At 32.9% G+C, this 27,374-nt stretch overlaps 2 protein-coding genes across 2 annotated transcripts in view; one reads left to right on the plus strand and one right to left on the minus strand.

Annotated features, from left to right (window-relative positions):
- Positions 1-13,270: 13,270 nt before the first annotated feature.
- Positions 13,271-18,766, plus strand: LOC139500683 (zinc finger protein 90 homolog). The gene is made up of 2 exons (XM_071289480.1): positions 13,271-13,372; positions 17,442-18,766. The coding sequence occupies exon 2, from the start codon at positions 17,457-17,459 to the stop codon at positions 18,651-18,653; it is 1,197 nt and encodes a 398-aa protein (XP_071145581.1). The 5' UTR covers positions 13,271-13,372; positions 17,442-17,456; the 3' UTR covers positions 18,654-18,766.
- A 3,146-nt stretch (positions 18,767-21,912) lies between these two features.
- Positions 21,913-27,374, minus strand: part of LOC139500001 (membrane metallo-endopeptidase-like 1) — a 43,896-nt gene continuing 38,434 nt past the window's right edge. Inside the window, exons 17-22 of the mRNA XM_071288689.1 lie at positions 27,137-27,204; positions 26,493-26,626; positions 25,053-25,118; positions 24,413-24,511; positions 23,859-23,935; positions 21,913-23,369 (exon numbers count right to left, since the gene is read on the minus strand). Of these exons, the coding sequence (XP_071144790.1) occupies positions 23,270-23,369; positions 23,859-23,935; positions 24,413-24,511; positions 25,053-25,118; positions 26,493-26,626; positions 27,137-27,204 (544 nt within the window). The 3' untranslated portion in view covers positions 21,913-23,269. The remainder of the gene's footprint in view (positions 23,370-23,858; positions 23,936-24,412; positions 24,512-25,052; positions 25,119-26,492; positions 26,627-27,136; positions 27,205-27,374) is intronic.

The raw sequence follows: 27,374 nt of genomic DNA on the forward strand, positions 1-27,374 counted from the left end.
GATTTTGAATGGGTTTACACTAGTAATTGTTGGGACCCTTTATAGCTTGCTGTTCGGTGTGAGCCAAAGCTTATGACAAAGGATACTACAGATACAGTTAAGTCGGCCTCATATCGTGACTTACATCTAGAAATTGACAATAAAGGTCGGTTGAAAACAAAACTTTACGACAAAAGAGATAATTTCAGCTTTCCAATTGTGAACTTTCCATTTCTAAGTAGCAATATTCCAGCAGCACCTGCATACGGGGTATATATCTCCCAATTGATACGATATTCCCGTGCTTGCATTTCCTATATATATCATGATTTGAGTCGAGCCTGCAACTTTTGTTGCAGAAAGCTCGACATAGGGATAGTGATCCGGCGGCGGCGGCGGCGGCGTTAGCTCACTTCTTAAAAGCTAAATACATTTTAGAAGGTGGAAGACCTGGATGCTTCATACTTTGTATATAGATGCTTCATGTTATGAAGTTTCTGTCAGTCACATGTCCAATGTCCTTGACCTCATTTTCATGGTTCAATGACCACTTGAAAAAAAAGTTCAAATTTTTTGTAATGTTGAATTCTCTCTTATTGTTAGTAATAAGATAACTATATGTGATATGTGCGTACCTTTGTAAGGTCCTCATGTCTGTCAGACAGTTTTCACTTGACCTCGACCTCATTTCATGGATCAGTGAACAAGGTTAAGTTTTGGTGGTCAAGTTCATATCTCAGATACTATAAGCAATAGGGCTAGTATATTCGGTGTATGGAAGGACTGTAAGGTGTACATGTCCAACTGGCAGGTGTCATCTGACCTTGACCTCATTTTCATGGTTCAGTGGTTATAGTTAAATTTTTGTGTTTTGGTCTGTTTTTCTCATACTATATGCAATAGGTCTACTATATTTGTTGTATGGAATGATTGTAAGGTGTACATGTCTAGCGGGCAGATGTCATGTGATCTCATTTTCATGGTTCAGTGGTCAAAGTTAAGTTTTTGAGTTTTGGTCTTTTTATCTAATACTATATGCCATATAGGTCAACTATATTTGGTGTATGGAAATATTTTATGATCTTCATGTCATTCGCGCAGGTTTTATTTGACCGTGACCTCATTTTCACAGTTCATTGCACAGTGTTAAATTTTTGCGATTTGGTCTATTTTTCTTAAACTATAAGTAATGGGTCAACTATATAATATGTTGTATAGAAGCATTGTTAACTGTACATGTCTGCCTGGCATGGTTCATCTGACCTTGACCTCATTTTCAAGGTTCATTGGTCTTTGTTTAGATATCTTGGTTAATGTTAAGTTTATGTGACAGTTGTAATAAAGCTTAGCTTTATACTTAGGACTATCAACATAATATCAAGATCACCGCTAGTTTTTTGGTGGGGTTCGTGTTGTTTATTCTTTGGTTTTCTATGTTGTGTCATGTGTGCTGTTGTTTGTTTGTTTTAGATTTATGAGTTTGACTGTCCATTTGGTATCTTTCGTCCCTCTTTTATTTTGAATAGACACTCTTGCTCTGATATTACAAAGTTGAAATATAACATAATTTGGTATCATATGAACTATATTTTTTGTTTGTTTGTTCCTTTCTTTCATCATGGGCAAGAATGAATGCATCCCTTTCTTTTGCATGTACATGTATCTATTACCTAGTTTTTGCAGAGAAAATAATTTCCAAATTATCCTATAAAAATCGCCGGTCCAGTGGAAGTCGACTTTTTATATTTAATTTAAACTTATTAATCAATTAGGAAAACATGTTTAATGAGCAGCTGGGTGTTGGTGTTAGGCAGGGTGAAAATTTATCACCGTTTTTGTTTTTTGTGTTTTTGAATGATTTAGAAAACTTTTTTGTGGAAAATGATGTAAAAGATTTGGAATATATTTCTAAAAACTGTGAACAATTGTTACAAGTGTTAGTTATAATCTTTGTAATTTTGTACGCAGATGACACTGTTATTATGTCAGATAGTAAGGAAGAACTACAACATGCACTCGATGTTTTTGAACAATATTGTAACATATGGAAACTCCAAGTTAATATAGATAAAACAAAAATTATTGTGTTTAGTAAAAAAAAGGAACGAGACAACTTTGATTTTCATGTATATGGTAATGCTACAGAAGTTGCAGATTCTTACAATCATTTAGGAATAACTTTTAATTATAACGGTAATTTTTGTACTGCTAGAAAAAGGATTTTTAATCAAGCACAAAAAGCAATGTTTGCTCTCTACAGGAAGATAAAACATATATCATTGCCTATTGATATTCAGTTACAACTCTTCGATGCTGTAATCGCACCTATATTATTATATTCATCAGAGGTTTGGGGGTTTGAAAATAAACAGAATATTGAGAAAATGTATTTGCAGTTCTGTAAAAATATTCTTGGTGTTCGGAATAGTACACCAAATTTTATTGTTTACGGGGAATTAGGTCGAGTTCCGTTAGATATCTCTATAAAACTTAGGATGGCATCATTTTGGTGCAGAACTATTAAAACAGAGAGCAAACTGTCAAATATCCTTCAAAGACTTATGATTAAACTACATGAATCTAATCCTACCAAATTTAAATGGATTCAATATGTAAAATCTATATTTGATGATACAGGTCTTAGTTTTATATGGAACGATCAATTAGTTGTAAATATTGATTGGTTAAAAAGTATGGTTAAACAGCGATTAACATATCAGTACTATCAGCATTGGTTTTCGCAGATACATAATGCATCTAGGGGTGAATTCTATTCTTTATTCAAACTCGAGTTTGGTTTAGAACCGTATCTATTGCGATTATTACCCAAGGACAGATATTACATATCTAAACTTCGATGCTCGAATTTGAAGTTACCTATTGAGACGGGTAGATGGGCGGGGTTCGCGAGGGAAAATAGAATATGTACATTATGTAATGAGGGAATAGGGGATGAGTTTCATATATTGTTTACCTGTAAAAATGCTGATGTTTCTGCTCTTAGATCAAAGTTTATACCAATTAATTACTATGTAATGAATCCAAGCAAGAACAAATTCACTGGCTTGTTAATTGTCTATATGTAACGTACAAGTTCAAAGGAAATTATCAATTTTCGTTAAGAAAATCATAAAATACTTAATCTAATTATACCAATTGTCTTTTAAAATATACTATGTATTTGTGTTTCGTTTGTCCTGTCTCGCTATGTATTATCTTAATATGTTTGTATATATTGTCCTCTTGTACACAAGTATGTGTCTGGGGTTATGAATATGAATAAATCTAGTTGAAATTTTTTTTTCTACTTGCCGGAAAAAAGATTTTGTGACGATACCTTCAGGGCAATACATTATGAGTAGTTGGTGATAAAAGAAAATGTGATATACTTTTACTTGTCTTGATAGTTTTTTCTTTTTTTTAAAAACGCCTGTTTGTGATCAATTTTGTTCCATTTCATTTGCAAAATTGTATCAACATTTCCACGGTTTCAAAAAGAAGTATATGATAATATAAATTTCGTACGTCCGATGCACTTTTCGTAATTTAAGACATCTTTGCATAATACGTTTGAAGGCCAAATATTGTAATCAAACACTTTTATTTGCTTTATTTGGGTAGTGTATACATAAAAATTAAAACGGTTAGGAATAGTTAAAACTAAAATTGAACGGGCAGCATCGAGTTCGAATGTTAAACAATATCTTCGTAATACGTTGTCGGAAAATGATAAGTGAACAAATGTAGTACTCCCTATACTATCAACAGGAGACAAAAATCGTCGAGCCAGGCTTTTTCATGTTTCTATTCAGTACAAATTTAAATGCAATGATCTTTTTATAAATAATGCACTTGAATGGTTATTTTCAACGCCGTGTTTAATTGAATAGAAATTTTGCTTGAAATATATTTTATTTTTAATCAATTTTTATTTAGACTTACAATTTTATAAAACAATGCAAATTTAGTACTCCACTCTGTCAGGCATTTTTATTATAATCTGGTGCTAAAACTATGGCAGCTGTTTCGGACATCTTGTGATACCGACAAAATGGCATTAGCAGGTCGCGAGCTACTCTTTTTCGAGTTAAAATTATCAGATAAGACCCTTTCTTCCAAAGTGTGTCGCCATCTGCAAACAACAATTGTTAGTGCTTTGCGAAACCGTCTTCCGCTGATACAATAAAGGAAAAAGTTACAACACCTGTTCACATAAAGCAAATAAAATCCCAAGGACGAAATGAGATGTCTGATTTGCTTTTGGTTCCAATTGCTGTTTAAAAATTCACTATTTGATTCCAGGGTAACAAAGACGGAAAACGGAAGTGTACATATCACTATAGTAAACGAATCCACCAATAACATTATTGCTATCTGTCGACGCTTAGAATGTCCTCGTTGGTGTTTGGACATATTGTGTGCGTCGTAATTTTGTTTAGTTTCCGATAATTTACTGTTGTATATTTTGTCAGACTCCCTGATGTGTCTAATTATGATGAAATTACTAATCATTATAATCGAAAACGAAACCAAAAGGAATCCATTGTGTAGATATGGCCAAACATCCGTCCAAAAAGTTTGAAAAAACTTACTTGACGGAGACACAAAACACAAAAGATCGCGACGTGTTGCAGGCGTCATATCAGACGTTATAAGAAAATGGAAGTCCTTGATAATAATAACTAAAGTTAATATTGAAAACATTTCCTTTGCTTTTTTCACAGTGCACCATCTATGCGCTTTCATTGGAAACAAAATCGCCAATGCTCTTTCTGTTGTCATGGCAACGGTTAGAATTATGCCAAGGTCACTTGTCCCCCATCCAGTGAAATTGAAAATTTTACACATGACATGCGCATGCTCTCCTCGATACATTATTTCTGGGAAATTCGCATTTATCCAGTGAACTGTAAGCAACACAAGCAAACTAAAAACATCCAAAACTGAAGTGACTAATATAAAGAATGATGTAGAGACAAACCGGAAGAAGACACTGCGCATGATTTTAATCACAAGTATGTTTGAAATGGCACCTATTACAATGAGCAATGGCGGCAAATACTGATCAATTACGGTTTCGGTATTAGATATATCATTATTTGAAGAGTTTCTTCCGTCATTTGAGCTAATAACGAAATCTATGGTTTCTATATACGAAGACAGATTTATCGCTGGTGTATTGAATGTCGTCATAGTAACAAAAATGAATTAGCGCATCTCTTGTCTGATATTTTTCTGAAGTCTTTCTCAAAACTTCCATCCACTGTTCTGATGTAAAGGAGATCTAAGATAAAAATTAAAATAAAACCATTCACATATTTAAATTGGAATGCATTTATACATATTGTCTTATGAAATAACATCTGATTCACAAGATAGAAGCTAAATAACAAATTAATCATAATAGTCAATAACAGTCAATCCTTTTGCCACTGATTGCTTTAGTTTTCTGTTATATTACTCTACTTGCCATGATAACATGGATAACAGGGATACCAGAGTGTTCAAACACATGGCGTTTGTCTTTGAAAAATGAGTATTTGATAAGTTTATATTTGTTTGAAATAGCTTTCCTTGACTGTGAGTAATCCCAAATCGGTAGTTTGTGTCTTAAATCTTTGTACTAGTAATTTTGGTGTGTTTTGTAATGATCCGATACTTAAATCCTTTTTCAGCTGACCGTTTTTAGTTTGTTCTTAGTTATGTTGTGGTTCTACACTATCCCCATGTTCGGGGAGAGTTAAATACTAGTAGCTTGCACAAAAATTGGAGCAGTGTAGCAACACAAGATAAAGACACACTAAAAAGCAGTCGATAATTGCAGACTCATATGATTTAATTCGTTCTGTATGCCAGGTAATGGGACCAATCAGACAGTCAAGTTCCACTTTTTGCATTGTTAAACGCTAGATATTGACGATTGAATACATCAAAAATAGAAGCTGTATGATGTCCAATGAGGCAACACATACGAGGTCGAGCTATTAACAACTACAATAGGTCAACGCGTGGTCTTTGGTGAAATATTTCAAACGAGAAAACATGAGTTTTTATTTTCAAAAAACAAGAAAACCTAATGTTTGGGTTTATGTTTTTAAAAAACGAGAAAATAAACAACATTACAGACAGCCACAGACGACATCACCTAATTATCAGTTTCTGACTTGGAACAGGCACATACAAAATATGGCGGAGTAAAGTGCTCAAGCCAAGTACCATAACCGATATTTTGTATCGGTTTTGCTCATTGTTAATGGCCATACGTAGTTGTTCATATAATTTTCTGTTCGCCTTTAGTACATACATGTAATTGTATTACTTGCAATCCATCATATCACATCTCCATATTTCAAAATATGATAACGTAAATTATATTTTTTTTGGTAGTAAATAACCCAAGCAGACGCGCAGGAATATGTGATCTTACTTTGGAAGATTTACTTTAATGATGCCTTTGAACTTTTGCTGCAAATGTGCTCTCCGTATATAAGTCCATATATCTTTTAGAAAAGTATGAGTTACATAGTGAATATGAAGTTAATTAATATATGTTTAAACGATGCATATTTTAATATTTCTTCTTATATTTTATCTGTTTTGATAACATAATAACTTAATATTGGATACAAGACTTAAATAGGTTTATGGCAATTTATAATATTGAATTTAAATAGATGTTGAATTAATTGAAACTATCGACTAAAAGAAAGGAGGGACGAAAGATACCAGAGGGACAGTCAAACTCATAAATCGAAAACAAACTGACAACGCCATGCTAAAAATGAAAAAGACAAACAGACAAACAATAGTACACATGACACAACATAGAAAACTAAAGAACAAGCAACACGAACCCCACCAAAAACTGGGGGTGATCTCAGGTGCTCCGGAAGGGTAAGCAGATCCTGCTCCACATGTGGCACCCGTCGTGTTGCTCATGTTATAACAAATCCGGTATATATATATATATAGTCTAATTCGATAGGTCACATTCATGAAAGGGAATGGGGGTTGTAGTTACGACGTAAGGAACATATATCCGATATCATCTGTGAAACCGGAAAATGAGTTATTAAACATTTTTGATGATTTTTTTTTGTAAAACAATAAAATGAATTTCTTTAAAATGGAATAAACTTGCTAAAAAAAAAAGATTTGTGAACTATACTTTTTATTTGTTCATATTTCATAATACAAATACGAACATTACTGATATGAATTAAACATTCAAAATTAGCTGTGTGGGACTTATTGTGTATGTTAGTTAATTTCGTTGACTTAACTTCCAGTGGCAAACAGTTGATGCAAATCTAAAATGAGCTGGATTTGAAAGTTCAAACTTTAATCCGAAGAAATGCAAAATCCAATTTACGTCTATTTTTTTTAACAACGTTTGGATTTGAATTTAAATTTTATTGTTTTCTGCAAATTTTAATTATTGGTGTTAAATCCATTTATCATAAATTCTTCTCATTCATGATGGAAATACGATTTTTGATTTACATTTAATTTAGGAATGGGGATCTGATATGATAAAATAAATAAGAAAATAAACTTAAAATAGGAATAGAGATCTGGTATGACAGAAAATAGACTGAAAATAGGAAAAGCTACATGTATATAGAGATCTGGTATGACAAAATAATTAAGAAAAGAGATTACAATAAAATTGAATTTTAAAATTAAAAAAAACTTACATTTATCAATGAAGATCTTGGATGACAATCACAATAACAATTGATACAATCGATGTGTCATTTTGAGAATATCTTTCTCTTATCTTTACATTTCTGTAATTTACATCACCAATTGAATTCTAATGAAACAGGAAATTAGATCTGTATTGGTCCATTCAATTGATACTTAAATCGTAATTGAATGTTTACTTCGACAAATTGCTTGTCAAATTGATGACTTTTGTAGACAGGTGTATAATGAAATTATTACAAATTGGATCTAATTCAAAAATTATTTTCCAAAATTATCAGTTTGACTTGGTGGTATGATAAAGTATAACGTACAAATATAATAAGGACACTCGTCTTTAAGATTGACCGAATATTTGTCGTTCATAATTATTATGACATATTTTATGCTATATTTATGTGTAAGATACACGTTGTACATGCACGCCATTCAGTCAATTTCTGATAATCTTAATCATGTTAATATTTTGATACGTTTTTTTTGTGTGCAAATTTTCAAATACTTGAATGCGATTGGTCAGTTATTATTATTCCATTTATTTACACCTAGATAGACCATTTGCCGCAACTTCTTTCATGACAAGTGTGTCGATTTCGATTCGATATGCTAATGCGCGGAAATGGAGTCTTAGGCTTCCAAGAGAGTTGAAATTGATAAATTTAGCAAATGTTTAGTTTAGAATTATAAGGATTAAACACATTTTTCTTGAGGTTCCTGAGGTGTAAACTGGACAGAGGACTAAAACAATTTCAATAATAAGGGTCTAGAAAGGAGAATGGAGAAAATTGAGAATACAAAAAGAAAAAATGGCACAAAGATAACAAATAGAGAAAAAATGGGCAAAAAAAAAGGTGTATTAAAGAATAGAAAACAAGAATGTGTCCACAGTACACGGATGCCCCACTCGCACTATCATTTTCTATGTTTAGTGGACCGTGAAATTGGAATAAATTCTCTAATTTGGCATTAAAATTAGAAATATCATATCATAGGGCACATGTATACTAAGTTTCAAGTTGATTGGACTTCAACTTCACCAAAAGTACCTTGACCAAAAACTTTAACCTGAAGCGGGACAGACGGACGAACGAACGAACGAACGGACGAACGAACGGACATACAGACAGACAGACGGACGAACGGACGCACAGACCAGAAAACATAATGCCCCTCTACTATCGTAGGTGGGGCATAAAAATGAGCAAAAATGTTTAGAGTATAGAATGATGGGGTTCAAAAGTTTAAAGAATAACTGTTGAAAATAAAAGAGTTACAAATGCAATTATATTGATTACATAAAAGAACGATAATTGAATAAAGAAATCACCTAATTAAACAAAAAGTTTATAGTTACAATCATCTTCTCATAATTTTACAGAATAAGCACCATTTTTAAAGATAAAGAAAAAAAATGTAAGAATACAGAAACTAAGGACCCCGCATCCAGACCCTAATAAAGTCGTTGTGATTCCTTTTCTGAGTTTTGATTTATCTTTGATCGTTTTTTTAGATTTTTCAAACTTTTCAAGAATTGAATTGGTTAGTTCTTTGTAGTGTTCCGGCCTGGAGCATCACCGAAGAGACATAACTAGCCGAAATGCATAAGTTGTGTAGTACCAATGGTACCGTTAATGCTGTCGTTATTACACATCAATAACCACTGTGTTTATGTGTTTTATTTTATGGTACAACCACACGAAAGTAGAACGCCGTGTCAGACTCGTCATACATGTCATAGTGGTACATGACTTACAATATTTACTCAATTCATTCAAAATGATTAAACGAAAATATTGGCTCGTTCCTTCAAATTCATGCTTATATATATGCACTGATGTTTGTGTACGTAGTGGTGAAGTTAAACTTTCTGAAGACATTCACCAGAATATACTTTAATGTGTTGAAATGAGTAATTCTGTGTTATAGATAATTTGAATAAAAAGTGAAAGAAATGAAAGAATTACGACACAATAAAATTGAGAATGGAAATGGGGAATGTGTCAAAGAGACAACAACCCGAACAAATAAAAAACAACAGCAGAGGGTCACCAACAGGTCTTCAATGTAGCGAGAAATTCCCGCACCCGGAGGCGTCCTTCAGCTGGCCCCTAAACAAATATATACTAGTCCAGTGATAATGAACGCCATACTTATTTCCAAATGTACACAAGAATGCATGAAAATAACGTCAAATTAACGTTACCAAAACTAACACTAACACCGTACGCGACGTCATGACTGAACTGATTGGACAGATGGATATTTAATATCCAGGGGCAAATACATTTGTATTTCATGCATTTTCATCTTTCATTTGATACCTAACCAAAATATTTTCCATACAGTTTTAAATTTGCACCTACGCGGAGGATTTTTTTGTTTCAAATGTGTACTTCTTTCAAAAATGTTCTTATTGGCCGGGCCTGCTTTTGTGGTGTCATATCTTACAAAGTCTATCTGAATTATTTTTGTAAATGAATTTCGCTCAAGCCAGTTCTATAGGGACTGTCTTAAACTTGCACTAAGGTACGTTTTTTGCCTCTGTGTGGAAGGCCTCAATGTAGCGTTGAGATGAAGAAAAACAATGCGAGCAATGTGTTCCTGTGCATGTACTGATTTTGTGTTATGTCCATGGATACCCAATATCCTTTGTTTTAATTCTAAAGGGAAACCATAGGTATAATTTGTCACATAATGCCAATAACTCTTAAAATATTTCGTCTGACAGTTTTGATGTAAATGAACTGTTGATTGATCTAAAAATTCGGGACATTTCTGACCCCGTGTTAGATTTTCTCTATTGCGATTTTCAAGATATAATACATGTAGATAAAACGTGCATTTTTCATTTCGGGGACTTTTATAGCTGACTATGCAGTATGGGCCTTGCTAATTGTTGAGGCCGTACGGTGACCTACAGTTGTTTATTTCTGTATCATTTGGTCTCTTGTGGAGAGTTGTCTCATTGGCACATTTTTTTTTATATTTTATCCTTTAATAATAATCTATTTTTAGACATTTCGGCCATTTTGGTTTGCAGACGCAGTCATGGCGAACATTTGATTTTTCAAACTGCACAGCAGTTATGATTTTGGCCAACCAAGTTAAGGTTAACTTAGCTATGTTTTTGTAAAAGACTTTAAGAACATGGAAAATCATATTCATTGTAATAAAATTAAGAATGGAAATGGGGAATGTGTCAAAGAGACAACAACCCGACCATAGAACAGACAACAGCAGAAGGTCACCAACAGGTCTTCAATGCAGCGATAAATTCCCGCACCTGGAGGCGTTCTTCGGCTGGCCCCTAAACAAATATATAAACTAGTTCAGTGATAATGAACGCCATACTAAACTCCAAATTGTACGCAAGAAACTGAATTAAAAATAATACAAGACTAACAAAGGCCAGGGGCTCCTGACTTGGGACAGGCGCAAAAATGCGGCGGGGTTTAACATGTTTATGAGATCTTAACCCTCCCCTATACCTCTAGCCAATGTAGAAAAGTAAACGCATAACAATAGGCACATTAAAATTCAGTTCAAGAGAAGTCCAAGTCTGATGTCAGAAGATGTAACCAAAGAAAATAAACAAAATGACAATAATTCATAAATAACATCAGACTACTAGTAGTTAACTGACATGCCAGCTCCAGACTTCAATTAATCTAATTGAAAGATTAAGTCTTCATCATATGAAGTATATCATTTTTTAATAACAGTTATTGCATATTACCTGAGAAGTGTGCTTTATAACAAAAACTATCAAATCAAAATGTTAGAATTTTATTTTTTTGAAAATAAACTTACTGTTATATCATAACGTCTTTATAGTATAAAGATGCATCATTATGATAAATCGTAGTCTGTCGGAATAGAATAGTGAGGTGATAAGATGGTATGCAAAAATGGTTCCAAGATGTCTTTGTAGTACACAAGTGAACTTTATCGTCGTAAGATAGTAGTATGAAAGAAAAGTATGAAAAGCTCAGTAAGCAATGATAAGGTTGCTCTATGTTATATCGAGATGGTTGACAATGTATAGTATACACATTTATCATAATATTCTTATTCTTATTCTTAATAAGACAGTAACATGACGTAGTGGCATAGCATGTATAGTATAAAATTAGAAATATGTATAAAAAGGTATCATGAATAGCTCCATGTTATTTCATAACGTCTTCATAGTATAAAAGAATATATTCATGCCAAAGTAAAATGACAGAAAAGTATGAACAGGTGTACTCCATGTTATATCAAAAGGCCTTTATATTTCTATACTGTAACTATTAAATTTGTAGACCAAATGGGTGGTTTAGCCGGCCGGTTTGTCTCCGAATCGACGATCGTTGTATTCTACATTTTACTATATATGACGGGTCTTCTGGCCCATAAGGGATAATAATAGCCTTTTTAGAATTTTCACCACTTTCTAACACTGCAAAAAATTCTACATTCACAGTTTACTGAAGTACTTTCATTTTACTATTCAGAAATGAATTTGAATGTGTATCATGACCGTTTACGTTTTTTGCTATATTTAAAAACCTACTAAGTTCACTTGTGCTTTTAGGTCTTTTATCATGCAGCGAATACACAATTCTCAAAAATTCTCAAAAATTCATTTTCATCTGTTTGTAAAATTATTTCATATTTTTCTACACCTGATTCACCCCTCAGTTTGGGAAAGTGTGTTCAGTTGATAATGTATTTTTTGTCCAATCACACTGTTCAGATACATTTGACTTAGGTACCCAAAAGAGCAACCTAAATTCTGGAATGCAAATACTACTGTGCCACCTTATGCTATCGAATATCTAAATGATTTTGCGTTCCTGGTAAAGGTTTATAAAGCGAAGCGCCACTGAATTTTAATATGCGTATTGTTATGCGTTTACTTTTCTACATTGGCTAGAGGTATAGGAGGAGGGTTGAGATCTCATAAACATGTTTAACCCCGCCGCTTGTTTGCGCCTGTCCCAATTAAGCCAGGAGCCTCTGGCCTTTGTTAGTCTAACAAGTATTATTTTTAATTTCAGTTTCTTGTGTACAATTTGGAGTTAAGTATGGCGTTCATTATTACTGAACTAGTATATATATATATATTTGTTTAGGGGCCAGCTGAATTAAAATTAATTAATTAAAATGGGGTCTGTTTGCAATATGATTGATTGTATGTATAAATTTTTATAATTTATTTTTTGTTAATTAAACATGTTAAACATAAAAAATTATCTAGTATGATTTGCATTTATAGTACGTACTAACATGACTAAAGCACAAGCATCCATTATATTGTGCTTCATTATTTCCAGAATTATCGGGAAAATAATCGATCATGAATACACTGATACTTGCACGCGTTTTTCAATGAAATCGACATCGTATTTATATATTCCATGGACATTACAACCCTTCTTTAATACACAAACCGGCAAAATAAGAGGACTGCCATCCCAATTAAAATATATATTGGGTATTCAGCGTAATTTAAAAGCTACACCCTTCGGAGTTCCCCAAAAATTATGAAGTCCCCAATTTAAAATTTAAGTTTAAAATGATTACATATAATATGATATCGGAAAACCCTCGAGCGCCCCATCAGTGAATCAACATAGTTATGCAAACATGTTCATGTACAAAGAAATTACAAAGACCGGTTGATCAAATCAATTTCACGCAAGTAAGTTTATTACTTTTAGATATATATTTAGTATGCAACTATATTTAAAGTTCATCAGATTTAAATTTTAACAATGCAATTTAATGTCTACCATTCTGTTATAAATAATATATTTATATACATTTAACACAAAAAATGTGACCCACATTTTTAATCTACATTGAACTGCACTATTGTCGATTTGAGGTGATCTGCAGGGTAAATATTATTTCATAAATATAGCGTCTGCCATTATGTATACCTTGTTTAGCTGATAGTTCTAAAAATATGCATTAACATAATGATAATGTTTATTGTTATACTATCGTATTGTTAAATTTCTATGTGTGGGCATTTCTGTATAGTATCTGCATTCATAATGCATTGTACATTATTTATATCATGTGTATTCCACATGCAGGCACAAACTGATATGGAATTGAGATGAAAAATCTATAAATACATTATAGAAAGAAATCTCTTTGTTTGCATGCGCATTACGTTATAAATATATTTCATGTACATTCATAATAGATCATTATAATCATATCAGTACGCTAAACATGAAACGTATATGTTTAACATATAAATATTTCGTCGTGATTTATACTAAAGCATGTACATACACAAATGGTGTAGCCTGGGGTTAATGCACTATTTCCATGTGTTATCATTCGAAGGAACATGCATGGCATTAATATGATATTTTCTTATGCGAAAAGGGCAATATAATGGGAAATATTATATTATTTTTAAAGTGACAAACAAACAAAACAAATCATTTTACATCCAAGTTGAACAATTAAGTGTGACTATCTACCACAAATCTCGAATCGATTAATTTATTTATGGAATCACATAAATAATCAATTATTTTTCAAAATTGCACCGTTATCTTAGCTAGCATTCTGAGTTTTGATATTAATTGAAATAGTTAAAAGACGGAAACCCAACAATACAACACAATAAAGTTGTCAACATAGTTTTTTACGATCTTTTACAATGTACACATAATTTAATGTCTTTACCATAACGCTTAAAGTGCAGACAATCAATAGTCTTCATATGATGTTTTTAACGTTATTTGGCTGTTTGGAAATTATATGTTTTAATTTGTTTAAAGACTTCATCATGTTCATAAGACTTTATTTGCAATTGTAAGAATCATTCCAGCAAGAAATGTTTCCATAAAGACATGTATACATGTATGCATGTAATACACGTAATAGCGAGCACATTTTGAACCTACTTTCTTAATTTTTGTGTGCCATTTTTATCCCCCCCCCCCACCTTGTCCGTCTATACGTCCGTCATTATTTCTGTCTGTTTGCACGTCACAAAATTAGTTTCCGTTCCTCGTAACTTTAGTTTGCCTCAACCAAATCTTCTGAAACTTGCAAATATTGTGCTTGTTACCAATAAAACACCGAAGGTTGAAATTGGATGGCGTCATTTTCATCGTTCTTGAGTAATTCAATTATTGTGACCTTTTTTTTAAAAGAAAAAAAAAAATTTGCAGTGTCCGCAAACGTACTTTATTTTGTCTCAATCAAATGTTATGAAATGTATACACAATAATGATTACCACCTAACACCATTGTCCAAACACATCTCAAATTTGTATTTGAAGTGGTAAGCGTAACTTTCACCGTCCTCGAGTTATGTCCCTTTATAAATGTAAAATTAACACTCTAACATTTGTTTGCTTCAATCAAAATGTAATTTAACTTATACACAACGCATAATACTACCAAACACAGATCAAGATCGAACTTGGGTGGCAACTCTTTCGCAGTTTGTGGGTTCATGATGTCCTTTTGTGAATTGATTAAATGCAGTCAGTGGCGTAGCCAGGGTTTAAATGATGTGGATGCGAATCAGTAATTTATTTTTTTGGACCTTTATATGAAAAAAAATGATTATTTTTTCGACCGTTTTCCCTGTATGCATTTATACTCCCCTACAATGGCTAGATTTTTGTTTAATTAAAAAAAAATATATATATACATTTCTAGCAAATTTTCACCATCATTCAATACAGAAATATTTGATGTTAAAGTTTTACATCCAATCTAATATTTGAAATCTGAAAACGGACCCATTACAACGGTCTCTTTGTATATAAAACTTCGGAATGTAGGCTCCAAAGTGACCCCTTTCCCTGAATTTGAGCCTCCACATGGGTGTTTTGATGACTTGTCTTACCGCGTTGCAGGGGACATGGAAATACGCGGGCGTCCGTCATGTGTACCATTCTTGCCAGATTTTTGTGAAACTTATATCAACCGCAATGTTTTTGGCACTTGCGAAAATAAGTCCTGATCAAATATTTTTAACCAACTATGCCCCTTTTGAAATTTAAATTATAATGGAAATCCCATTGCATTTGGCATGAAGCTTTCATTTCTCTTGAGATATAAAATTAAAAAAATAAAGTAAAAAGTGTTTTTTTAGTTATTGCCATTGTATCTTCGAATAGATGAAACATGTGCACTGCAGGGGCATTGGAACTATAAATTAATATCAATATTTGTATAATAATTATCTAGTTGGAAATGGATATTCACTAGCCCAGCCTGAAAGATCACACTCCATTATAGATACTAGTCGTCTTTATGTCATAGGAAACGGTAATAGACTATGGTAGTTTCGTTGTTAACTAGTATTGTTGCTATATCATCGCTCCGCTTGACCCAAACTCTACTTAACATGTCTGCAGGTCTACGTATCATTATTCTCTGAGATTGCCGTTGCCGACGACACGCTAAGACGTAGACTTTATACGATATCTATTTTTTTTAAATGAACTAAATAACCACGTACATGTATACTGCTTTGGATATGATTGGACGCTATTCTCATATCCTCATCTAGGGACTATCTATATAGTATAGAAAGTCCCTACCCCAGTCACCCTTGTTACATCTAGACACATCTGTGTGCATCTGCTGCGAACATGTGCAATTATGTATTTTTTTGTCAAACTGATGTGGATGCTTGAGCATCTGAGCATACATGCAAGCTACGCCACTGGCAGTATGCCGTACATTTATAAACGGGGGGCATCAGTGTCCATTGGAGACATTCTTCTTTTCTTTTTTCTTGTTCAAGGAAGTGGTCATACGCTTAATTCGAAGCTGCACTTTTAAGAGTATTTATTTAGGCTGCAACCATTTGATTTTCTGGGGGGGGGGGGCTATGGTTTTTTTTTCTAGACAATTTTTTTTTTCCCGCCTGCGACGAAAAACAATCTATTTTTTTCTTTCAATTTTAGCATTACATATAGTGGCAGCTGAGGGTGAAACAAACAATTATTTTTTCTCAGAATCAAAAACAAATTATTTTTTCTCTCCAAAAACTGGAAACAAACTTTTTTTTCCAAAAAAAACATAGCCCTCCCCCCCCCCCAGAAAATCAAATGGTTGCTGCCTTATTTCTTTATCTTTTATTTTAAGACTTGTAATATGTACATAATGAACGGTCTTGATAGTTACAATGTACATAAAAGGGGGAGATTTGTTCGCAGGTACGTCCAAGATCATCCAAACTCTCCGAATTTTGGCATTTTCCAAGTCAGACCGTGTATTGTTTGTTTTGTTTTGTGTGGCTGTTATTAAGGTGTTGGTTGTTCCCCAGGTCTGTCAGTTTGTTGACCCGTAATTGATTGACATATATACTTTCTTTCATTTGAAACAGTTTGTGGTCCGTGATTGATTGAAACGAGTACTATAAGTCTGTCTGTCTGGCGGGTTTGAGTCAGTTTGTGGTCCGTATTATTTTGATTGACATAGATGCTGTCATTAGAGTCTGCATGTGGTTCGTATTTGGTTGACATCGGTACTGCATTAGCGTCAGCTTGTTTTCCGTTATTCATTGGCATTGGTACTGTTATTTTACATGTTTGAGTCAGTTTGCTGTCGCTTGATTGACATATGTACCGTAATAGGTGTTATTAGAGTCAAATGAAACGGAACAAGTTTCAGTGGTATTTTAAACGCGATGTATAATCTGCCTATTTTTAGATACAGATATTGAACTTTTTAAAATTATTTCAGTATGTAACATATTAACTGTTTATTTTATTTTACAGAAGTAGTTATTTGACATGGAACCTGAGGAATTAACTTGCAAGCAGTGCGGTAAAGAGTTCAATTACAAAAATGGCCTACTACGTCATCAAAAACTAACACACGCTAAAGAAAGAAAGTACGAATGTGAAATATGTAATCGTAGATTCGGATACAAAAATATTCTGTTAGAGCATCAAAATATTCATTTTGGTATTAAACCGTATAAATGTAGTCTGTGCGATAAAAGATTTGCTGCACGCTCTAATCTCGTGCAGCACAGAACTGTACATAAGCGCCCTCTATCTTGTACGGTGTGTCCACAGCGTTTTCTAAGCGAGGATGCATTACAAAGACACATAAAGGGGCACCAAGGAACTGTGCTATCTTGCAACTTGTGTTCATTTTCAACTCCAAATCAAATTACGTTAAATGACCATATTCACACAAGTCACGCGACCGAATTGAATAAACAAAAGACATTTGTTAGTACTCCTGGTAATTATGACAGAAAGCAACTGCGTCGTAGATCAAGTTCTAGACAACAGGCATTTGACCCAGATTCATTACCAACTTTCAAACAAGATTTTCAGCATCCAATAGCAGACGATGCAATCATTCATAACGCTCCCTTTTCTGCAGTTAGCCAAAGCAATACTGAGAATGTAATCATTAAAGCAGAGCCGATGTCGCCAAAGATTGACATGTACTTACATAATGCAGAGAGCACTAGTGCTATTGAAAGCGTTCAAAAAGATAACCCGGTTTTGAACTTTTCCGATATTCATTCTGTTAGTGATGATAGAGTGTCCACTCCACGTTCGTATTCATCGCAGTCCAGAGAAGGGGGAATTGCTGATTCAACAAGTGGTTTGGCGGAAGTCTTGGCAAGGATCCACACGTGTATTCGATCATCTGAAGAACTGAACGCACGAACCATTCCGCGTCTTTCAATTAACGTCGATCCACCGAGACATACACGTGATTTCAGTTCACAGTTCACATCTGAGAGGTCAGATATTCCTTCTGTAAGAGAAATAATGTCATATCTAGAGGCACAGGGGAAAATATTCCGTTGTCACCATTGTTGCATTATGTTTGAAGACCGTGGATTGTACATACTCCATACTTCGCTTCACGGACAGTCGAATCCGTGGCAGTGTAATGTGTGTAACAAACTATGCCTGAATAAAAATGATTTTCATTTGCATCAAGCCAACCAGCAACATGAATAACATGAATAACTTCGTAAACTGTTTCGATTGTACAAAAATGTGTACAGTTACATGTATGTAGACTAGAACGCTGATCTGTTAGAATGTCAAATAAAATCAACAATACAATTTAACGGTTGTTTCAAGAATTGAAGGGTCATTTTTTAATATTTAGGAATTGAATATTTTTTTGTAAATCTTTTTGAGCAAGAAGAGTTGACCGAATTACATTATGTATGTAGCTCATTTTTCTGTGTTATAACGGCACATTAATTACAAATGATTTTCCTTTGGCAATCGTTCGTTTGTCCCAAAACTTGTTTCCGTTCTCCAACTTTAGTTTTCCTCAACCAAATGTTATGAAACTTATACAAAATGTATATTACCACAAAACACATATTGAGTCTGAAGTTTGATGGGGTCACTTCTTTTACCGTTCTAGAGTTATTCCCCTTTATAAATGGAATAATGACTATAATTTTCGTTTCCGTTCTCTAACTTTAGTTTGCCTTAACTAAATGATTTGAAATATATACACAATGCTTATTACCACAAAAAAGATCAAGATTGAACTTTTACCGTTCTAGAGTTATCCCCTTTTACAAATGGAAAACATATGCTGAATTTTCGTTTCCTTTCTCTAACGGAAGTACTGTATGCCTCAACCAAATGTTGTGAATCTTATGAACAATGCTTTTTACCTCAAAAGGAAAGCGTAACTTCTAAGTGTCTTGAGTTATATTCCTTTACATTTTATGCAAGCGTGGTCATCGTCTGTGTCCCATGGATATATTCCCATTTAATAACTTGATATCAAGTTTAAGCTTAGCAAAATTAAATGCAATAAAAAGATTGCTACACTTAATAATAATAAACATTACGCACGAATACATTTTCTCTTGTCGTCAGCTCTTTCGTTGTCAGTAAAATGTTATGTTCTACCCTCGTACAAACAAACCTCTTAGTATATATAGGGGTCACTTATATGGAGATGGTAGAGATCGACAAAAAATGACTATACTTTCTAGTTGTGATCGGTGTATCCTGTTTTTCATTTAAATGAATAAAAGATAAATTTCTATAAAACACTCTCCATAAATTACATTATTTATACTAGATGGTTTATATAATACATGAGGGTCTGAAAATAGAAGAATTTGCAATAAACAAAATAGAGAATTAAACGATAAAGATTTGGGAATATTAAGCATAAGAGAACGAAAGGGATTTACAAATTTAAAGAAAACCTAAATAAAACCTTCTTTCATCCAGACCCTCGGTATATGTGGTACATGTATTTATTCATTTGAGTTTTAATCTCGGTCCTGCCTTTTTTTTTAATTTAGTATTAGATTATCCCGACTTTTCCACATAAATTGTCATCATGATTGTTTTCCACGTTGATCATTCTCTCCTTTTTTTTTTACTCAATCCTCCTGTCCTGTCTATTTTTTCCTAATTCAGTTATCCAACATCCCCCCCCCCCCCAATCCGCCACCTCTAAACATGGATGTTCCCTTGCATTTTTGATTCTGTTGATCACTTTTTAAATGTATTCCCTAAAAAACAAGTATCTTTTTCGTGTGCATTGCATTGCACACATGTCTTCTTTGACTGTTCATGACGTTAAAATACTAAATCCCTGGGAAGTGTTTTCGTTGAATTTAGTCTTTGATGCACGATTTTTTGTTATTAATTGTTTTGGCTTTAAACTAGCTGTCAGTAACTGCAAGTACTCTCAAATTGTACTTTCGTATTAATTTGACCTGTTGATACTATTTGTTATGCTTTTTTGTCATTTAATGTTACCATGGATCTTGTCTATAGGTAAACGGACAGAAAGTCACAGGACAAAAAGTCACAGGACATAAAGTCACAAATTTGATAGGACAAAAAGTCACAAATAATTTATTGACCTATTTTTAATATACAAGAATAAATCTTGAAATATTTACGTTTAAATACATATATTCGTATTAGAGTTTAGGAAATGTGTCAGTATACTTGAAAAATGAAGATTTATTTAATTTTAATCATGCATAAGATGTTTTTCTTGGCACCATGAAGCCATTTAAGTGCCAAGTCACTTTGACATTTTGTTTTTTTAACAATTATTTGATAATCTTTGATATTTTTTTGATATATTTTGTTTAAAAAGTTGGTTTATATACAATAGTTTAAGAAAAATACAAAAATATTTTTGTAGAAATAAGCGTTTTTTATTCAAAGAAAATAATCAGAAAAAATGAATTTTTGACTTTTTGTCCTGTGACTTTTTGTCCGTGACTTTTTGTCCTGTGACTTTCTGTCCTACATTCTTGTCTATATACCAGCTCTAGTTATTTGAAATTACTACAAATGTTCACTTCTTCGTACTCCGAACATCAAAATTATTTAATTTCTCCTTAAATACTGTGTTGGCACCTGTACAGGCTGTTTTTTTTGGCCGACCGTGCAAGGGCTGTATAGCCAGTCAAGGTCGTTAAAAACTTCCATTTGTTGTACAGGCTGTTTTTATCTAGCACCAGTTGTATAGTTTTATTATTGATATTCGCTCCATATGTACCAAGTGTCAGATTAGTTTTATTGATAAACAAGAATTTCTTGGTATTCCTAAACGGAAGATTATACACACAGAAGAAGAAGTATACTAAACAACAAAATTATTTTCATTTACCTGTGTATAATATGGCGCAGGTTTTTTTCAAAATTGTTTAACGTTTCACAGCGTTATCATACTTTAACTTTGTTTAAACCTGTTTAATTACTTTTTACCTTAATTATTTATTACATATAATTTGTATTAATTACGTATTTGCATTCGGGTATCACGGATCAAATTTATTCGTTCATTGTGTGTTAATTTGCGTTATTTGATGGCGTTAAGCGTTCCAATTGATATATTATAGTGTGTTTTTATATTTTGTGATGTTATACTATTGTTTTAGAAAAGGGAGAAGGTTTGGTACAATTAAAACGTTCAAACCCACTGTAATTGTTTGCACCTGTCTTAAGTCACGAAACTGATGTTCAGTAGTTGTCGTTTGTTGATGTGGTTCACAAGTGTTTCTCGTTTTTCGTTTTTTTTTTTTAATGTAGATTGATTTTGGTAATCCAATTCGTTTAAGAAAAATTGCTAATTCAAAAAAGAAGATGCGGCATATGAGACAATTCTCCACACGAGATGTTAATATCCTATATAGACAGTGCAATGGTTACTTATGTTGATGTTGCTCATCATCTCCGCCATTTTTGATATTTTATCAACAAGATAAAAATTCTTTGTATGGTTTTATTATGAAAAATATTAATTACATAGGACTATCTCGTGGCAACTCAATCAGGTAAACACTTTGAAAAATGTGATATTTCTTGAACAAGTATCAACATTGTGTAGTTTTGCAGAATTCTATAATGATGGTAGTTCCTACCACTGAAATTTACAAAATTTTACAATATCAGTGATGGATCCAAGTGAAAGGCGTTGAGGGCGTACGCGCTGCCCTTTACTCGCAAACAATTATCTGACGATTTACATGATTTTCTTTATCCTTAAATCGTCCCACTATTTTCTTGCCATACGTATTTCGTTGCTAGAATGTCACCCTTTTTACAAAAAAAAAATTGTGACTCCGCCCCTGATTATAGAAACCATTATTTGCATATATAATACAGGTGTGCTCAACGTATCATTTCTCGGCGCGACCAATCTGCAACATCAATCAAGTGCTCGTTTGACACTACATTGCATACATAAGCATACATCAATTTCTAAATGATAATGATCTCAATTTGAATTACGAAGCACTATATTTGTAGTTGATGCTGTTTGAAATGACATATCATTTCTCAAATGTTCTATCTGCAACATCAAGTGCTCGTTTGACACTACAATAAATAGACATGCGGTTTAATTGTTGAATAATGAGGAGTTTAATTTGAATAATGAAAAAGGCACAAGTTGATGCAATTTAAAATGACATTTTATGTTTGTATTTGTATATATTCAAAATGTAAATGTTCATCTGCATTTGCATCTTGTAATCCAATTCACTGAATTATCACACTTCCACACAACCTTTGAAACAGAAAGTTAAATTAATCCATGTGATACATGTAATCCTTGAGATGCATATTGAAGCTTTGTAACGTACGCTATATCATGTGCTCAATGTTTACATACCAAGCATTTATTTATAATAGTTTTAATGTACAGTAACTGGCTCTAAGTCTGAATATGTTGTGTCGGAATTCACATTTTTCTACATATTTCTAAAGAAAGGTAACATGAACAAATTGATTCCAATCAATGGTTATCATAACGTAATTACAGGGTATTTTTTTTTAATTTGGGTACGTTTGCGATTTTGAAATTCACTGCTAGTTGAAAATCGAAAAGTCAATTTCAGGAATAATTTGCACATGATTTTCTCTTTGAAAGAACAAAACAAAATGATAATGCTATAGGCCACTGTCTGGTCCTTTGAATTGATTATTGTCCGATCGTAAGAACAAGCTTAAGAGAGAACCAGTATCATATTGTACAAATGTCACCAGTAGCCTCTGTTTCGAGGATTGCTATTTATATCCACGAGCTTTGTTACAGCTTCCGATCTACTGCCTTGTACAGAATATCCTCACCAAACGGAACACTTTTTTACAGGATTCATAAAACTCCCCACCGGACAATTGTAAACTCTTGCAAATTCTGCAAAGTTCTGCAAAGTGCCAATAACCCTAAAATAAACATAAATAATTAAGAATACGAAATTACAAAAAAACCTAACATCATGGTATATTTTAATTGAAAGAGAAACACCAAATAAAAAAATATTTGCTTTTTGCATCATCAATAATATAAGAACTTGATCTTAGATAGCAACCAGATAACTTCAAGGGGAGGAGAAGGGGCAGTGTTATTTTTGTTTTGTTTGAGTCAGAATTTTGTTTGGCGAACAATTTTTTTTAAATTTACTTTTTCAACGATTTCAATCAAATTATTCTTTTCTATATTTTACACTATAAGTAATGGGGAAAATCTGAGTTCAGAATTGTTCTTTGTCCTCTGCTTGAACAGAATATTTTTTTTTTATCAATGTGGGAATCAGAATAATTTTTACAGGAAAAACCATACCCCTTCCCAGAAGTTACTTAAAGACTCTCAGCATAAAATTCTATCAATATCAATATATATATAGATATGAAAATAGTCTTTTTCAAACCTACCTAAACCTTGCTGGACTATGAACAGCAGTCAGTATACTGCCGATGGCATCTTTCTTTCTCATATTTGTGCATCTAATCTAAAATCATATTGAAATTTATATTATTCATATTTTAAATGATTATAATTTAGATTCTACGAGGTACGTCTATTTCTTGGAATTTTTAATTTCAACTGAATTCAAATAGCAATTTTTTCAATGAGGTAAAAAAACAACCATAAAAGTTAGTGTTTAAAATACTGTCTTCAGCAACGGATCATATGTAAAACTCGAAATAATTTGGTCAGCCGCCATACAATTGAGGTCAGTCGTTGTAAATTTCCTGTGCTCTGTATTGATGCAATACAAAACATGGTCTGAATATAATAAAAGAAAACGGATAATTGACAACATCCAACCAAAGATCAATGGATGTAGAAGTTAGCAAACATCTTTACTAAACGTTTTGGGGTAAATATTTTATGCATATTCAGAACGAAGTAAACCGAGTTGGAGTTATTGTTTTTCGTAGATTGGTGTTCTAGTAATTGTAATCCATTTTCATATTCAATGTACCTGAGCAAATGCTATAAAGAACAATTGATTATTGGTCAGATTAACTCCAGGTAATAACTTTTCTTCACCACCATTGTGCTTTAGCCATTTTTGATATCCCTGAAATTGATTTTAAAATCGATAAACACTATTTACGTATATGAGGTAGTTTCCACTGCGGTTAAAATTTGAAAGAATGTCGTATTTTGAATAAAAAAAATTCCAGATTACAAAAGACTAGAAAATAACGCCACGAAATTGGCTAAATTAAAATTTCCCTATTTTTGTTTCATTAATATATATCTTAAAGAACTACAAATTAAAGAAACGACAGACACACACTCCTCTGCCTCATTTTTAGACTTTTACCTAGAATTTGAAATAAGTAGTCATCACAGTACCAGAATCTATGACAAATGAGACATTTGAACTTAAGAATTTGTCATCGGATTGGACCTTTTTTGTCCATCTTTAACAAAAAAAATCCAACTTTTGCAATTACATATAGAAGCAATTTATTTTTTTAAACTCAACGTTGAATTTATTTTTCAATCTCTTCTTATTCTCAACGTAACACTTGAAAATGACAGGTGAATGTTCTTAGCCTGGGACTGTTGTATTTAAACAGTCTCCACAAAATTTATGATTTAGTATTTCTTACACGGAAGCTTTGTTTAATGCCACCATTGTCAGCAATATTTTCACCAAGAGTGTTGATACCATTCATCTGAAATATTTTTAAAGAAACTGTTTTATTTTTCATTACACATTTTATGCTTAATTTACAGCCAAAGAAACAAGTCTTATTTTGAATGTCTGAACAATTTAATAAAATGTTCCGGATATTAAAAAAATGGCTTTAAATAAAATGCATCTTATCACATGTATTTTTCGTCTCTCTTTCACACTGACGAAACAACAAGGAAAACACAGCTTAAGCAAATCTTTCTCCACTAGTGGCACCTGTCATGTTGTTCATAACACCAATATATGACTTAATGATTTAAACGGGTCCCTTATTTTACCGCTCTTTTATACATATTCTACTTTTTGTGACGATACAAATTAAAAAAAAAAAAATCAATAGGATTATATCCTAACTACAATCCCCTTCCCATTTCATGAATGTGACCTACCGAATTAGACTATTTACCGGGTTTGTAATAAAATGAGCAACACGACGGGTGCCACATGTGGAGCAGGATCTGTTTGCCCTTCCGGAGCACCTGGGATCACCCCCAGTTTTTGGTTGGGTTCGTGTTGCTTAGTCTTTAGTTTTCTTTGTTATGTCATGTGTACTATTATTTGTCTGTTTGTCTTTTTCATTTTAAGCCGTGGATTTGCCAGTTTAAAGTTTGACTGTCCCTCTGGTATTTTTCGCCATTCCTCTATAGGAATATTCTTCGTTATATAGATTGTTACAACAGGCACACAACTTTAGTGTGTGATCCTTCAAGTGGAATTCGGTATTGTGCACGGAGACGAATAGACAGTACCATAGAAAAATTATAGAAAGCAACACCAAAAATGAATGTCCAATAGACATGACCACAAACATGTTCTTAACAGATTAGGGGAAGACTATTTGATTATCTGCTGGTATGACCGAGGATTAAAGAAAATAAAGTTCGTTTCTATGTTTGTTGCATTGTTGTTTGTTTTTTGTTGCACTTCAGTGTTCTGTTGTTTTGTTGTTTTTCTCTTATAGCTGATGTGTTTTCCTCGGTTGTAGTTTGTAACCTGGATTTGTTTTCTCTCAATGGATTCATGACTTTTGAACAGCGGTAGTCTACTGTTGCCTTTATTAACCTTGCCCGGTAAGTACTAAATAAATCTAGCTTATTCTCCTTTTCATAAGCAAAAGGACTATGGGTAATCCCGTGGTTCGTACACCTAAATAGAAAAAACACGTTACGTCATTGGTTGAATTTCCATTGTTAAGAACGTTTTGAACCAATCACATCGTTTTGGTGATTGCTTTTGAAAATTTTACCTTAAATGCATTAGATTCTGAAACGGCGAATTGAAAGTCATCCTATAAGTTAGTATAATGCCTAACAACAAATTACATGTCTCCTCCCAACCATAAATCAAATATTACCTTGATTCCACCTGCCTCCGGTAATCTAAAGTTACCATACTGGTTCTTAAAACAATCCGTTTTTTCGTTAAACCTTTCAATAGCACTATCGTTCCACCATTGATCAAGTCGACCATCTTTATCAAATTGACGACCTTCAACATCAATTAAAAGACATGGTATATGTCATAATATGTAAATACAGTCTTGCTCTAATTCCAACGAAACATGGAGTACACTTGCTTGGCGTCAACATTAAATTACATTTACATTTACAATGTCAGTTGGATATTGAACTAAGAAATAAGTATAAATAATTTGTACATTTTGAAATGTGAAAAATTAGGATTGTTGATCATTTACAGGATATATTGAGTTTTTTTCCGTATACAACATTGCATCACTATTTGATTTTGGGGCCTTCTGTGTAGTAAACATTTTTACGGCCATTATTCTATTCTGTATATATTCATGTCAAACCGAATAATACCAGTCTTTAAATTCCGATTTATCTCCGATTGCTATACTTACTCTGATTGGTTGTCATCGACTAGAGGACGCGGAATTAATGCATTTTGTTTCTATAAAAGTATTATGGAGCTGATATACATCAGTACTTCCTCCCTACACATGCTATATTTAAGTATGTAATTTATCCTTCATACCTCCGTCATCAAATCCGTGTGTTATTTCATGTCCAATCAAAGTTCCGATGGCGCCGAAGTTCAGAGACCTGTTATAAAATTTCTTTTAAAATATCTTATAGAATTAGAAGGTACAAAATACTAAGACCTGAGAAATATTGTAGAAGAAGTATATCAACTGAATAAATATTTATGAAGCTAAAGCTTCCCCTTTCGGAGCTTCAGATAGTTTTCACTATCAAATCAAATTACATTGTAG

The sequence above is a fragment of the Mytilus edulis genome, chromosome 13 (genome assembly GCF_963676685.1).
Source record: "Mytilus edulis chromosome 13, xbMytEdul2.2, whole genome shotgun sequence".
Classification (NCBI taxonomy): domain Eukaryota; kingdom Metazoa; phylum Mollusca; class Bivalvia; order Mytilida; family Mytilidae; genus Mytilus; species Mytilus edulis.